This window comes from Euleptes europaea, chromosome 5 (genome assembly GCF_029931775.1).
Source record: "Euleptes europaea isolate rEulEur1 chromosome 5, rEulEur1.hap1, whole genome shotgun sequence".
Classification (NCBI taxonomy): domain Eukaryota; kingdom Metazoa; phylum Chordata; class Lepidosauria; order Squamata; family Sphaerodactylidae; genus Euleptes; species Euleptes europaea.
The window spans coordinates 96,791,802-96,809,022 of NC_079316.1; the positions used below are offsets into that span (position 1 = coordinate 96,791,802).

The 17,221-nt window shown below is 43.6% G+C and overlaps 1 protein-coding gene across 2 annotated transcripts in view; it reads right to left on the bottom strand.

Annotated features, from left to right (window-relative positions):
- ARID5B (AT-rich interaction domain 5B) overlaps nt 1–17,221 on the bottom strand; it is a 237,803-nt gene that overhangs the window by 186,839 nt on the left and 33,743 nt on the right. For both annotated transcript variants that reach the window (XM_056850125.1, XM_056850124.1), the window contains exon 3: nt 12,830–13,055. In XM_056850125.1, coding sequence (XP_056706103.1) covers nt 12,830–13,055 — 226 coding nt within the window. The remainder of the gene's footprint in view (nt 1–12,829; nt 13,056–17,221) is intronic.

A 17,221-nucleotide genomic window follows, 5' to 3' on the forward strand; every position in this document is an offset into this window, starting at 1 on the left:
TGATCTCCAGCTGCTAGAGATCACTTCACCTGGAGAAAATGGCCACTTTGGCAATTGGACTCTATGGCATTGAAGTCCCCTCCCCTCTCCAAACCCTGCCCTCCTCAGGCTCCACCCTAAAAATCTCCTGGTATTTCCCACCCCAGAGCTGGCAACCCTATATACCACGTTGGCTATTTATCTATACATGCTTCCTGTTCTCCATGCACTTCCAAATGTCTTTGCCTGAGACAGTATCTAAATTGTTGGAAGAAAATGTTGTGACAAGTAAGGATCAAATAAATGGCACTGGCTATACAGGGGGAGGAGGCAGTCTGGATAGCACTTGCAACAACACAGTCCTGTGCTAACCAAGGTCAATCTTAATGCTACAATGGGGGGGGGGAAGGAACCATCCAAACTACAACTTGTCAAACTATTTTCACAAACCACCAGTGAAGTTTTTAATTTCTTGTTTTTCCAATGCATTTTAGAATGATTTCACAAGGGTACGATAATACACAAAGGTTGAAATTTTTCATTTATGCTGCCTTCATTCAAATTGAAAGCAAACGTTATCAACACTGGCATTGCAGGAATACTTCACATACCTGTGTAATCGGGAATATTTAGACAATTCCAGTCTATGACCAGTTCATACAACTACCATCCTGCCCTCTAGCAAAACCAGTTTTCTTCTACTGATTGTTACGGACATGGAATGGAAATGCCTATCCTCTAAGATAGAGTAAGAGTGGGAATAGGGTTGCCAACTCCAGGTTGGGAAAATCCTGGAGATTTGGGAGTGGAGCCTGGGAAGGGTGGGGGGATCTACCTTCCAAACCTGCCATTTTCTGCAAGGGAACTGATTTCTGTAGTCTGCAGTTGTAATTCCGGGAAATCTCTAGGCCCCACCTGGAGGTTGGCAACCCTAGGTGGAATCCTGCCAAAGTTAAGGAATTTTAAATGCCAGCAATGGGAAAGAGCTAATCAAACACTCAGGTTGCCCACTGAAATTAATGAGATTTATAATACAATCCTAAACACAGTTACGTTCTTGAAATGGACTTAGAAGGGTTTTCAACTCTGCTGAGAATCACACTATTGAAGCACTCCTCATTGTCTTCTTTATAGCCCAACAATATACACAGGCACAGGAACATGCAAAGTGCAGTACAGAAAAACAATGACGTAAACACTAGACGTAATAAAGGTCTTGTGTAGGCCAGGAGCAGAACAGAACACAGAGCTTGACAATGAAATAATTCAAAGGTTCATTAACAATTAACATGTGGCCTGTTGATTCCCCCCCAACTGCAATTCAAACAATTCATTATACATTGAACAAAATAACTTGGAATGGAACAGACATGCAGTGCAATCCTACACACATTTACTCTGGAAGTAAGTTTCATTGAGTTCAATGAGGCTTACTCCTTAGAAAGTGTGCTTAGGATTGGAGTCCACTTGGCTTTTGATATTCTGCATTAATCCGCAATGGCTACTGATATAGCATTAGAGTGGCTATGGTCACACGACAGCTCTGGGTCGGGGAAAAGATATTCAAAAGGTGTCTTAATAAGACAGACCTTTATGCTGGTTTGTGGCATGTTTCATTCCTTTGTTATCCACTCTGAGAGAGGAAAGTCTTGATATATATATACCTATATCTATATCTATATCTATATATCTATATATCTATAGATAGATAGATAGATAGATAGATAGATAGATAGATAGATAGATAGATAGATAGATAGATAGATAGATAGATATAGATATAGATATAGATATAGATATAGATATAGATATATTTATAGCCTGGGAATGGTTGGAAGAGCATCAGAATCAGAGATGAAATACTGACTGTGTTGCTTTGATAAGCTAGCCTCGATGAACACAATGAAGTAGGGCTCAGCTCTTTTCCTCTGTAACGTCTGACCCCAAATTGAGAAGCAGCTCTTGCCGCCAAGCCACTCGTTTAAAAAGAGCTGGTCAAATGCAGCCTTTCAGCCGGTTTAAATACATTGTCGCTGCCGTATGTGTCAAGACTAATGGAACGGCCATCCCTGGAGAAAAGGGAAAACCAACAGGGCTTGAATCATCCAAATTCTCACTGGGCAGCTGGGTGGCCCCAGAGGATTCACAGAATACATAGCCCCCAATGAACCCTTTCGGTTGTCTAGATTGAAGCCACAGTTGTGGCCTTAAAAAAAGTTCCCCGGGGTGGGATTTAATAGCTGGACAAAACTGGGACAAGTGAAAGATTGAGGGAGGGGAGAAATGGACAACAGGCATTCAGAGAGATATACAGTACTGACCTTAAAATGACTTCTGTAAAAGGCTTGACTATTCTTACTCAAGATAATATTGAAAAAACAGGTAATATTGCTTGGATTACAAAGAAAAGTAACAAGGTGCTACATTAACTAAATTTCTATGGGGTTTCACAGACCATCAACCATCTCATGGGATTGTATCATTTATACATATGAAGCAGCCTTACATGACAGTCAGACCAGTCAGCTATCTAGCCAAGAGCCGTCTAGTCTTAATGGCCTAAGGGTTTTCCAAGATCTTCATGCCACACAAACTGAAGATGGAACCTGAGACCTGCAGAGTGTGTGCTCCACCACTGAGCTGCAGCCCCTGCAAAGGACTTCTAATCGAACTGCCCCACCACCCTGTAACTTTAGGCCTCATTGATACAGTCCATCTTTCTTTTCTGAATCCACTCGTACAGGCATACCCAGTTTATTGCGCATTGCTTTATTGTGCTTCGCAGACATTGCATTTTCAAGCAAGTCTATCGGCGCCATTTTTCCAACCAGCAGTAACCCCATCCCTGAGAAGAACCACTCTTTACCTCAACCAGAACGGAGATATCTTTAAGTGCAAGCAGTAATGCTAACAGTTTGGAGATGGATGCTGTAAGACTAGGCAGGAGACCCCAGAAGACAGGTAAAACACACCACCAAATAATTAGTGAGGTGCAGCTATGCAAAACTGATGCTTGGCAGATGCCCAATGAACGTTTGCATAGACACACCTCCCCTTCAAACTGTACAGTGTTGTGACAAATATTTATTTATTTTACTTAAGCTAATAGCAGTTCTGGGACTTCCCGAAAGCTCAGGTGAGGTGACAGCAGTAAAAACAACAACAAACCAAAAAATATAATTAAAAAGCCAAACCACTCTACGAAAAGTCATTTTCAACATCATTAATTAACATTACTTTTCTCCAGGGGAACTGATACCTGTTGTCTGGAGATCAGCTGTAATTCCAGAATGCCAGGCCCCTCCTGGAGGTGGGCAACCTTACCCAGTGAAACCAAACAATTTACAAGTTCTCAGCATGAACATACCAATCAAGAGGCATGGGAAAAAATGAACACTTCTCTGCAGAACAAGCAAGCCGTACAGAGGTCTTGAAAAAGCATGATAGGCCTGATTCCCCCTGACAGTAGCCAACATCCCCTGATCCCCTACATAGCCTTCTCTGTGGTAAAAAAGGCCCCCTCCTCCCTCATTCATCAGTGAAAGACTTGGTAGGAGTCCCATGACTTTTATTTGCATGCATATGGTGCTTCTTTCCATTACAGAAGTCTTAATAGTGTAGGGATCCCATGAGTTCACACATGATCACACATGGATCTGCCTTATACTGAATCAGACCATTGCTCCATCAAAGTCACCACTGTCTACCTTTGACTGGCAGTGGCTCTCCAGAGCCTCAGGCAGAGATCTTTTTACCTGTTCAACTCAAGATGCCGGCAATTGAACCTGGGACTTTTTGCATGCCAAGCAAATGCTCTGCCACTGAGCTATAGCTCTTCCCAAGGGTCTCCCATCCATGCACTAACAAGACCCGTATCTGTTTAGCAAAGTTCCTGGCTCATTTGCCTTCCAAACAAACCAGGGACTTACCATCTCTACTTGTCAAACACACCGACAATGGTGACATACCACAACCTTACATTCTGACTCTGTAAAAATTCCATGCCACAGATGTAGGGTTGCCAGCTTCGGGTTGGGAAATACCTATAGATTTTGGGGGCGGAGCCTGAGGAGGGACTTCAATGGGGAGGGGAGGTACTTCAATGGGGAATGATGCCCTAGAGTCCCCCTTCCAAAGTGTAAATTTTCTCCGGGTGAACTAATCTCTGTCATCTGGAGATCAGTTGTAATAGCGGAGATCTCCAGCCACCACCTGGAGGTTGGAGAACCAAAACAGCACAGAAACAATATATGCAATGCTTAATTTTATAAGTGAATAAAGTGCAAAAGTGACAATAAATATATACAATATAATACAACAAGATACACTTTTGCACTTTATTCAATTGTATATATGTATTGTATTATATTGTATATATTTATTGTCACTTTTGCACTTTATTCACTTATAAAATTAAGCATTGCATATATTGTTTCTGTGCTGTTTTGGTTCTCCAATACTTCTACAGCACTGAGCCTTTGTTTTCTCCACCACCTGGAGGTTGGCAACCCTTTACAGATGGGGCAATACTCACTGCCCACTGCAAGTGCCCTAACAAACTGGTGATGCCAGGGTTGGGGAACAAGGAAGGAGAAACCACTTTCCCTTACAACAGCCCTCTCCTCCGCAGTACCGTTTAAGCAGAAAGCAGCAGGCCAGGCACAAGAGAAACCACTACGCAAACAGTCCCTCCATTACTTAACTATCAACAACACCCCCCTGTTTGAAACCATTTCCAAATACAATAAAGCCACATGAATTTAAAACAGTACGTAAATAAAGGGAAGAGTGGGAGGCCGGCTGTACCACCCCACCCCAACAAACAGTGCCCTTAAGCAATGAATTAAGAAATCCCACGCCCGCCCCCCGATCCCCCCCCCCAGCCTCTTCGCTCAATCTCAGCTCTGACTCCTCTCTTTCTCTTCCTTTTCTAAAGACACATTTGGAGATAAGGCCATTCATAACCGCCTATCCACAGACAGTTTGTGGCGGCATAATTGACAATGAGCCCGCTGCAACAAAACGAAAATGCTGTTTTAATAACCTTATCCTAAAACACATTCTGTTGCATGCCTCAAAGGGTTTCAATAAAAAGTCTACCTGTAGAGACATATTTTCTTGGCTTAAACGCCAATCTGGAGCATATAAACGTAGTCCACGTATAACGACATATTTATAGGCCAATAAAGCATACACTACAGCTTTCATACTTCACTTAAAGGAACTCTGTAAGAAGCAGTGTTATATAAAATAATTTAATTTTTCCCCTTGCAGATTGTAGCCCAAGGAATATAGATATATATTTTAAAACTGCAACTTTCCCATGTTTAATGGACATGTTTACAGTGTTATGGTTGCTAAAAAATCTGTAAAATGAATAACCACTCATTCAGCTATTTTCATCTGGCTTACCAAATATGGGCATGCAAGTCCATTTGCTTAAAAAAAATCCCTTCAATAATTCAGAAGACAAAAACAAAAAAATAACTAGAGGCCCTACAACTGAATGATTTAATCAGACCAATTCTTCTGGAAAAACAGGTTCTCATGCTCATTATGAATAATACCTTCCACAACCAATTCTATTTTTATATGTACGGCATTGTGGCTCTTCTGTTATTTTGATAAACATCTGAAATAAATAACCTTAATTATATAAACAGGATGATGGCTGCAGTCCACAGCCCTCAAAAGAAGGAGTAGCACCTTGCATTCGGATGCAATTCCTTGGAAGAAAATGGGTTCAAGATGGGAGGCCAAAAGGTTGAGCCTTCCTTTGCCAGCCTGGCATGGATAATGCAAGAACGGGGCTACCCTATACCTCCAGTTGTCCTTTGCCCGAAACCAAACCCAATAAACCCCTACAGGCCAGTATCTGCCTTATTCCCTAAATCATTTGCAACGAACTCCAAGGACAGCATCTGTTGTAACACCAACACCACCTTCTCTCCCCCTGCTGTCTGCCTCTTTGCCTCACCTTAACTCCTTCCGCTCCCTGTTCTTCTGTATTGCCTCCAGGTCTAGCAAAACATATTTATATTGGTACCGGAAGCAGAGCCATACATCTACAGAGCTATATACAAAGCGTGTCATACATCTGAGATAACAGAGAAACAGTTTATGCCAGTTGCATAATACCATGAGAATCCAGAAGACAGCATCAGAGAGAGGGGGGATGGGTGCTTGTGCAAGCTCCACCCCTCCTATCTGTCACTGCTAGGGTTGCCAACCTCCAGGTAGGGGTTGGCGATCTCCCGAATTTCATCTGATCTCCAGACAATAGAGATCAGTTCCCTTGGAGAAAATGGCTGCTTTCGAGGGTGGACTCCATCGCATTATACCCTGTTGAAGCCTCTCCCCTTCCCAAACTTCACCTCCCAGGCTCCACCCCTAAATCTCCAGGAATTTCCCAAGAGGCAGTTGGCAACCCTCGTCACTACAGCTGTAAGTAGGGTTGCCAACTCTGGGCTGGGACATTCTGGAGATTTGGGGAACAGAGCTTAGGAGGATGGAGTTTGGGGAGGGGAAGGACCTCAGCAGGATATAAAGTCATAGAGTCCATCTTCCAAAGCAGCGGTTTTTGTTTCTATCCCCTAGAAGAACTGATCCATGACTCTTTTAAATCCTCATGGCAAAAAATCTTAGATTAGCACTTTTCATGCTCGCCGCGTTTGTTCATCTCAGTTTTTCGGAATACCACCACCACGCAGTTTGCCCACTTACACTTATTATTTGACAACTCCTTGTCTTTCTAGAGCCCTCTGTTTAGGTAGACTGAATGCTAACCCCTCTATGGTTATGTAAGGCAGAATTCTGAATATACCATACCCAGACAGGACCTGTCCTTGCTCTTCTGGCTCTATTGATTCATTAGCTCATGCCCTCTTGGAATGCTGCTTTTATGAGAAACTTAGATCACATTATATATCTCCCCTTTTAATATATAAATCTAATGCCTCTGTGTCTGACATAATGCCTTTTTTATTAAGGGACAGGGATCCCAAGGCTATATTGTCATTGGCAAGATTTATTTTAGTCCTTATATCCCTCAAACATTAGATTTAAAATTACGCTGCTCAAGATCAATGGATCAAGGAGCTTCTAAGGTATAAAAGAAAGGAAAGAAGAACTGATCTCTGTTATCTGGAGATCACTTGTAATTCCAGATCTCTAGGGCCACCTGGATGTTGGCTATCCTAGCTGTAAAGCACATGCTGACTTAGAAATAGAGTTTTTGGGCTTAGGACTTGCTTCTACATAAATTAAGGTAGAAAATGCATTGCTGTTTTGTCTTGCGATTCTCCCACGAATGTAGCGAATCTCCGTTGTCGAAACGCATGATCGTCTCCAGCCTGCAGGTCCAACCTACTTCTGTCATGCAACTTCCCCTGGTTTTCCCATCCCACCTTTGCAGCGAAAATATGTTTTGCTGCAATTGCAGGTGCTTGCTGATGCGTTTCTCAGCATGCGGGTCGACTCCTCTGTGTCCCAACACGCATCCATGGGAAGGAAAAATGCGGGAAGGAATGAAAGTAGATCTGCTCCCCTCCCCGCCAAGAACGAAGAAGTAGCCCTCCTCCACGGCCTCCCCTCCACCCTCAGAGCTCTTTCACCACCCTGCCGCCTCGCTGCACTCTAAAAGTCATGATGCCAGGCGGGGGGGGGGGGGTTGCGCAGGCAGATAAAAACAGATTCAAGAGCAGGGGGGAAATATGAAACCATGCTTGCAGGGGGGAAAAGGATGTTTTGTGTGTTATGCTGGTGACACAGTATACCAGCATTCCAGTATTAAAAAAATTATTGGGGGGGGGGGACACTCAGCGTAAGGTTAACCCATTTCCGGGTTTTCTGAACTCAGAATAGCAAAGCGTGAGACATGAGAGGGACAAACCAAGGACATCATAGCCATGCATAACACAATGCAAGTGAGAACATCCCCCATAAGAGCATATGCAGCTGGGCTTGACACCAGTCTGTGAAAATGATCCAGAGGAATTTAGGTGCCATGAAGCAGCACCAAGAGATAAACAGGCCCAAATCATCACACTGGTCTGAGAGCTGCAGCATTTTGCAGTGCCCTGGCTTTTAACAGAAAAGTATCACAGAGTTTAATTGGGATGAAAAAACAGAATTCAAAAGGGACTACAAACTTATTCCAAAATGCTACCGTATTCAGTTTCAGGCAGAATATCTTTTCAGCTTCTCCAGTTCTAAACCCATTTACTGGGGGTGGGGGTGGGAATACTCTCTCTGAAGTAATTTTAGGATTTTTTCCCCTTTATATTTCTTTATTGGGGATATACTGAATTCTGCAGGAAAGTTAAAAGCCTCTCCGACAGCAACGTTCTGTGAAATTCAAAAAAATAAAAATCTTGCACCAACACTATCATTTTCAATTCAACAATATTCATTTTTCCAAAGGAGAAATGTTTTTTTTAATGTTGAAAATAGATTTATTGTTCATTTTAGATTTACTCATCACAACAGTGAGCAAAACCATGAGCTACATTCCATTTAAACATGTGAAAAGTACAAACAATAAAGATAGTGGTAAAGGGGGGTTCTTTTTAAAAAATAACCCCCTTTTTAAAATAACTTTGAACGATGAGAACCATGCTATACACAATGCCTGCCAGAAATACCAGACTACAATATGCTATTGTTGTTATTATGCCTGAAAAGATCTTGGGGACAAAATACTAGGCAGTCAAGTCCCATCCTGTGATGGAGAGCTGGGGGCACTCCCCAAGCATCTCCTGTAACATTCTATGTGAAAGCTTCACGTGTACAGCTCTGTACACGAGTGCCTAATTTTTACAATTTGTTCTTTCTCAAAAAGTGGGGGAATGCATGTATGCATAAACCCTAAATTAAAGCAGAGGTTCTTGGGATTATCGATTACTAGGATTGCCAGGTCCTACCTCTCCTCCGGTGGGAGACTTTTAAAGCACATCTCGGGATCGCGCAGCAATGCGTGGACGCGCCAACGCACGCACGCGTCAATTCCTGTTTACAACCGGAAGTCCCGCCGCGCGAGAGGCATTATGCCACTCAAAGTGAAGCGGCGTGTACACGCGTACACGTTTGCCCGCTGACCGTCAGCTGGTCGGCGGGCAAAGGGGCAAATTGCCGGGGGTTTCTCCACCGGGCACCTGGCAACCCCATCGATTACAATGAAATCATGTTTTACATTCCAGGACATGATCACTTCCGTCCCTTTGCACAGGGAATGAAGAAAAGAAAGCGACATTTACAAGAAATTAAGCTGTGCTTTCAGCTACTTTTGATTAAAGCCTTATTTCTATTTCTATTTGGACAACCTGACAACATTCACAAATTGTTTTCCTTGCTTTGCTAGACAAAACGGCTTCCATAATGAGGAACTGGGTCCTTGGGGTTATTTATTGATGAGGAAAGCAAAATATATAAAATCCCTTGGTTGCTCAGCTCCAGTAATTTCAGAGTAAAAAAATAATAATATTTGATTTTTTAAAGCCATAACAGGCTTCTTTGTCTCCCTTTTACAGAATGGGCCCATTACCTAAAGCTAGGAGTTTAATTAACAGAAGGTCCAGCTGTACCCTTGGGCTTCATACAGGCCTAGTTTTGTTACTGACAGTCTAATCAGTCACCCGAGGAAGCTTTTTTAAAAAAAATTTTTAAGAACAAACTCTTTAGGGTCAGGAGCCAAATTTCTTCTGCTCTCAGTAGCATGAGTGTGCTGTCCAAGTTCAGATCCCATTATATTCCCCTAATTTTTCTCTTTAATATACAAAATGGGAATTTTGTAATACAAGATTTGTGATCATTTTCTTTGGCTGCGGAATAGACATTCCTGGATGGTTGTCAGCTTCCTGCGAAGGATTATTTGTTTACTGGGAGAAAATAAAACCAGAATGCATTAAAAATAAAATGACGTTCTTTGAAACATGAACTTTCTTCTGAGATGCTCAACATGCTAGGAAATGAACTGTAAAACGAAAAACTACCAGCGCCACTAAGGACACTATCCCAATATTATTTCTAACCACATAAAGATGACAACAACATTAAAATATGGTTTTGATCTGGAGACGGGAGAGCCAGGGCTCTTGAAAGCCACTGTGGTGTAGTCATTAGAAGGTTAAATTAGGACTGGTGAGAGACCCAGGTTCATATTCCCACTCAGGCACACATAGGGTTGCCAACCTCCAGGTCTTCTAGTAAATCAAACAAAAAAGGCACCTCTGTGCCTGTACCATGTAGGTTTGGAAAACAGCACATACTGTTTCCCAAACCTCCAGGTATTAGCAGGAGATCTCCTGCTATTACAACTGATTTCCATTACAACTGATCTCCAGCAGACAGAGATCAGTTCACCTGGAGAAAATGGCCGCTTTAACAATTGGACTCTATGGCATTGAAGTCCCTACCCTCCCCAAACTCCGCCCTCCTCAGGCTCCGCCCCAAAAACCTCCTGCCGATTGTGAAGAGGGACATGGTAACCGTAGGCACACAACTTGAGGAGTGGCCTCAGCCTAGTCACAGGATTATCATGAAGATAAAATGGAGAAGGGAAGAACGATGCATGCCACTGCGAGTTCCTTGAAAAAGACTGGGTTAACAATATTAAAATCTAGTAACACCTTAAAGATCAACAAACATTTCCACAGTATAAGCTTTTGTGAGTCAAAGCTCAGTTCATCAGATTTTTTGTTGTTGTTGTTGGCCTTTAAGGTGCTTTCTTCCCCTGTCAAGTTGCACCTGACTTACGGAAACCCCCATGGCATTTTCAAGGCAGCAGACTAACAGAAGTGGTTTGCCATTGTCTGCCTCTGCATGGCAACCCTAGACTTTCTTGGTGGTATACCATCCAAGTACTAACCAGAGTTGACTCTGATTAGCTTTCTAGAACTGATGAGATCAGGCTACCCTGGGCCATCCAGGTCAGGGCCTGTAAGGTGCTACCAGACACAAACTTTGTTCTATTACTACAGACCTTCACGTCTACCCACCTGTGACAATACGAAGGACAGATGTCAAGTGAAAAGGAGGAGAAGACATGTGAAGGAGAAGGATGCTCCCATCACAGTACACAATAACAGTTTCCCCTTGTTGCTTAGATCAACAAGCAAACATGACCTGTAAGATAATGTGACCTGAGCTCGCCTGTTGCATGGAGGTGTAGGGTTGCCAGCTCTGGGTTGGGAAATACCTGGAGATTTTTGGGGCAGAGCCTGAGGAAGACAGAGTTTGGAGATGGGGGGACTTCAATGCCATAGAGACCAATTGCCAACGCAGCCATTTTCTCCAGGTGAACTGATCTCTATCAGCTGGAGATCAGCTGTAATGGGAGATCTCCAGCTAGTACCTGGAGGTTGGCAACCCTACTGAGGTGCTAGGCTCCCTTGCTAGTTAGGTTGTTTCCCTCCTTCAACTGGAGATGGGCAACAGCACAAAAACTGAACTCCCACCTTGACATCCCTCAAGTCCCCGATTCAGGAGCCACTGCTGGCTTGAGTCTCAACCATAAAGGGCTGGATGAGATGGGATTCCATGTTATTTTTACACTCTCTTTTAACCATTTTTTGTGACTTCTCTTTGTCTTTTACTTCACAGAACCTAACCTATTGGGCTGGGTGTATTGAACACTAGTATTCTCATAGCCTTCCACCGAGCATGTGCTCTGACATATGTGACTGACATAAGGTCATCCCCCTAACTCTTTGGCCCGGCCCGTAAAATGCTGTAAAGTCAAATCCAGGCAGCAAGTGATCTGGAGACAGTTAAATAAATTGTTACTTCTGATATAAAGTTGAGCATGGTGGGGAGGAAGCAACTTTCAGCCAACACTGCTACACCGATTTATACCAGGTAACAACCTAACCTTGCACGCAGCGTATGCCAAAGGCAATTGTCCTACCAGTATAAAGTTGGCAAAGTTTCAGTTTTCACTTTGAATTTTTGTTTTAATCCTTCTATTTATGGCTTACCCTTGGAGCTATTTAAACATCATCTAAAAAAATGCACAAGGCGGGCATATCACCTTGCAGTGCAACTACAAAGAACATTATCTCAACTAACACACAGGCCAACACCCAGTAACAGAAAGAAAAGTAAATTACATGGCCACAATCCAAAGAGTGGGGCCATTCATTCTGCACACTCAAGGGAGATTTCAGCTTCTGTCTGTGGAACAGCAGTCCCCAGAGCCAAATAGGGTTGCCAACTCTGCAGAGGGAGCAGTTTGGGGAGGGGAGGGACCTCAGCTGGGTACAGTGCCATAGAGTCTACCCTCCACCCCCACCACATGAAATAATTCTTTACAGGGGAACTGATCTCTGTTGTCTGGAGATCAGTTGTAGTTTGAGGAGCTCTCTAGGCCCCTTCTGGAGGTTGGCAACCCCAGTAACATACGGCAAACTGCTTTTGAAGCTTTCTTAAGCAAATGGTGATAAGGCATGGTGGCAGAGAGCCTTCCACTGGGCTGTGCCCCAGGAGACGGGCAAGTGCCATTTGGAACTTCCACTCCAGCTCTTTTAGAGACAGGGTAGTTATTGTTGTTGTTACCATTGTGAGTCAGAAAACACAAGAGGGAAAATGAGTATACAGATTGAACAATTCCATTTTTTGTTCCATTAACATCAGATTCTTCCTCCCCTCCGGCCATCTACACATTGTTTATGAAAGTTCCCTCCGTTTCCAAAATAGTGGGGTGGTGTTACTGTAAGGGAGATAAAAGACCCCCTTGAGCGTCTAGAACCACTTCTGTAGGGATTCAGGTTGCAGACCCAGAATTCGTCATCCCGCAGATGACTAGCACCAGAGGAGATGGCAGCCGGTCAAGTGCAGAAGAGGAATTGGTACTTACCCAGATCAGCCTTTTCTTTCAAAATGTCTTTAAAGTTGAGGCCGCTGTTGTGTGTGGATTGCCTGAACCTCGTCAAGGCTTCTTTCTGTCCATTCTTGCCCAGTTCTGCAGGTCTGAGGGCTTCAACTCGAAGGCCACGTTTCCATTTTGAGAAATCTGCCTGGGCCCATTTTGCCAAATCTTCAAGCTTCACCGTTACTTTCTCTGAGGCAGCAATAACTTCATCCTATCAAAGGTAAGCAAGAAGAGAGAGAGAGAGTCACGTCTGGTTCCATGATTTGCGGTAATACCAAACCGTTCTTGCTTTCTCACATCTTGTTGGGAACGTTTATTTTCCCTGCCACTAATGCAAAATATTTTAACCAAGTAGAGGGCATATATATTAACGGCGATATATATTTTATATATGCATGCTACTCACATATAGACAACAGTCATACACATAAGGTGAAAACGCATGGTAACTTTATCCTCCGTTAATCCCTGTTTCAGCCAGGATTCAGCCAGGATCTGATTAATGCGTTTCGCTTAATGTGTGTTCGATCCTGGTTAAAACAGGGATTAAAGGAGGATAAAGCGACCATGCGTTTTCACCCATAGTTTAACAGTTGATCAACACTTCAATCATTACGGTTAGCCCTTCTCAGCTAAACTCCTTCCCGTCAGCTCCATTTGCTGAGTACACTGATACTGTTTTTAATTTCTATGTTGTGAGCAAAGGGAATGTTCATAAACATCCATGATATTCCTCAGTAGCTGAACCAATGGCTACAAAGGATAAGAGCTCCTTACAACTAAAAGCGACAGTAGTTTCAAAGTCTGCAACCTGTATTTACCAAACTGTACCCCTTTCTTTTGGATGTAAATTGGCAAAACTGTCATGTCTCTGCATATCTACATGTTTTGTGCTTTAATATGCTACCTCATTTACCGGTATCTATGCCTATGGTGTGCCTTAAAAGATTAAGATGGCTTTGACCACAAATAGATACAGCGATATCACATCAAGCCTTCTGTGTCTTTTGTCTTTGTCTTAAGTCAGCTTTCTACATGATAAGAAATTACCAAGAATATCAAGGCTGATATCATGAAAGCAAGTAGGCTTGAGTAAATACCGTAACATTCTATTCATTGCCAAATGAAAAGTGCACATTCTGAAAATGCAATTAAGCTGCAAATGTAAAAAAATCCATAGCCAGATGACTAATGCTTGTAGCTAGTTCTCACATAAATGATCTAAGTAAATCTGGGATTCCTGGAACTCTGACTCACCAGAAAATTCCTCTGTTTATGGTACAGCTTCCCTGGCTTATACACAAATGTTGAATTTAAGTTTTATCCTAAAAATTAACCAAAGCTGTGATGTAATCCCCAAAGAAATACGATAGAAATTCTACAAGTTTCCTACGAAAAGCATCTTGCACATTCTCAGGTTTCCAGCAAATGTTTTCAAGATCAAAACTAACAGTACCCCTCTTCCTCTCCCCCACCCCCCCACAGGCACTACAGAAATGCAACTGAAATGTAGCTGGGTTTGCAGAGAATAAACATTAAATATGCACTTCTCTTTTTTGTTGTGGGTTTCCTAATTAACAACACAGATCCCCTTACAACATAAAACATGAAATAAGCACTTCTAAAAGTGTATTCTTCCAGGAAACAATCGACTAATCTCACAGATGATGAATAAGCAGAAGCACATTTTACAAAATTCATGAAAGCAGTAGAAGAGTTTAGTTTTTCAATTGTACGAATTAGAACAGTCTTTCCCAACCCTCTTTCCCCTTAAAAACCTAGTGTATTAATTAGCTACCAGGGTAGGATATACCCCAACTAAATTACAACTGGTGGAAAAATTATATTTGAAAATGGATAGACTCGAATATTAAAGAAGTACATTTTACTGTTGAGAAAAGTTTTAACATTGAGGTTAGTAGTACTCCAGTATGTAAACAATCCCAACAGACATGTTAATGGGGTCAAAATGACCCCTTCCCCATTTTTTATCATAACATCTGTTAAAACCATAACTACATAATAAGCCTGACAACAGCTTAAGACCATAACAATTCTAGCAGCTTTTAAAAAGCCAGCTACATTCAAACAACACAGCTGTTTATGCAGGAGGCTTCACTTCTGAAATGTTATCTTTCTCCTACCGCCCTTGCAAAATTATGGCTGCAAAACAAACCTTGGCTTACCGGCAGATAACAATTTTCAGAGTGACCGAAAGGTGACACCCCTCCAACCCCTCCAGTTCAGTCTGCAAGCAGCGGATACTTTAGCTGTCCCAGATGAGCCAACTGCTGCAAAAACCTAACAAAGGAGGTCAAAATGACCCCTTCAGATAAATAGGACTACTTTCTAAAAAGCACAAATTTTCAAGTTAAAAAACACAGCTTCACAACACAAAAGAGTTAAGGTTGTCTATAGCCTATACACCAGGGGTGGGGAACCTTTTTTCCGCCAAGGGCTATTTGGATATTTATAACATCATTCATGGGCCGCACAAAATTATCAACTTAAAAATTAGCCGACCAAGCCCCAAGCAGGCAGCTGCCCCAGATGACCCCCCCAAGTGCGGGCAAGCAGGCAGGTATCCAACCGGTGGTGCACTCACCCACCTGGTGGCAGAGGATGGTCGCCAGTCTTAGATCCTTCTGAGCTAGAGATCTGCCAGGACCCACGAAGGGCCCAACCAAATGATTTCGCGGGCCTTAAACGGCTCCCGGGCCTGACGTTCCCCACCCCGCTGTATACAAATAACTTACACTGACAGCACAATTCTGGGGGGGGGCACCCAGAAAGATGACGAGGTGCTCCACCAGTGTATCTCTGAGATGTGCCGGTGGGGCACTGTCATGAAGCAACGCTGGCGCCAGCCACTGAACCAGTGGGGAAAACCAGTAGGCTCAAGGGAATGGGAGGAGTTAGTTGGCTCCCTAAACTGCCCCAGTTCAGCAATGCCCCCCACCAAACCAGCGGAAAGTTCCTCCATCAAAAAATACAGCATAGCCCAAAGGCCCCCATGTAACAGGGCAGGCCAAGCATTCCCCCCCCCCGCCCGAGGTACAGTCCCACACACATACCCCAATGGAGCACGGCCACAACCAATCACCCCCTCCGAAGTGATGGCCAAACCCTTTCTGTTGGGGTTGAGCTGTTGCTGGGTCTGTCCTTCCTATCCACGGGCTCTCCAGGGGTGGGAGTGGCATCAAGGAGCAGTAGCCAAATAGTCAATCAGTCCTGTTTACTGTGCATGGTCATAGGCCTTTACAATCAAGACAATATTACAACAACTTAAAATACATATAAAACCATTAAAAGTCGTAAGATTAAAATACACCAATTTGGCTCCTTTCCTCATTCGATGGCTTTCTTTGCCCTGGTTTTCCTGGCTGCAAGACCATCAAGTGCCATTTTCCGGGAAATAGAAGGGTCAATATCGGAAAACAAGAAAATCAGCTTCAGATAATCAGTTTATTGATGGAAGGTTTTGCATTGGATTTGCCACTCTTTAGATGCACTTTTCCTCCATCCATATTCTCAAAACTCAACAATAAGCCGCCATGCAGAGTTTTGAGAATTCAGATGGGGGAAATGTGCATCTATAGAATGACAAATCCAATGCAAAACCTTCCATGAATAAATGGCCAGTGGAAAGGGGAAAGTGGAAAGAATATTTGCCAAGGCTCGGTGTAGAGAGGGCAGGGCAGGGTGTCGTGGAGTAGCCAAATAGGCTGGCAGGGATTGGCTGCACCTGTGTGCACCACTCTCAGGGGTGTCACTGGCTGATCGGTGGGGGCTGCCGAGGTTGCTATGGGCTCTGGAGTGCTGCCTGTTGCCTTGCGGAGGAGGGCCGTGTGTTCTTACTTCCCACTGTGCCACATCCATACAGAAGGACCAGCGGCGCCTCTTTTGCGTCAGTGGTGTGGCCACGACCGCTGCAGCTGCTCCCAAGCTGCCGCTGCACTCATGTAAAGAACGCTGAGCTCTGTAAAGCGCTTCTAACCAATTTCCTCCACACTTTTTTATCCCGTCCTTCCTGTCAAAAGCTCTGGAAGGCATAAACTTGCATTATATCCTATTGTCAGGGAAGGTCTTAGCCAGTGGGCAACCGGGGCAGCTATCCAGGCCGGAACGTATGGGCACTGACCACCCCCCACCCCCAACGGAGGGAAGAAAAGAAGAAAAACCGGCTCCGACTGCTTCCACGGCTTGGCGTGCTTGAAGTGAGGGCCGCCCACTGACTGACCCCGGAGGGTGGCAGCAGTGATTCCAGGGCCCCATCCTGAACTTTTACCCCATGCCCCAGAAGTATTAAGACCATTCCTGCATATTGTCCTCACAACCACCCTGTTTACTTCTTTCATGATTCCACTGCTGAACATG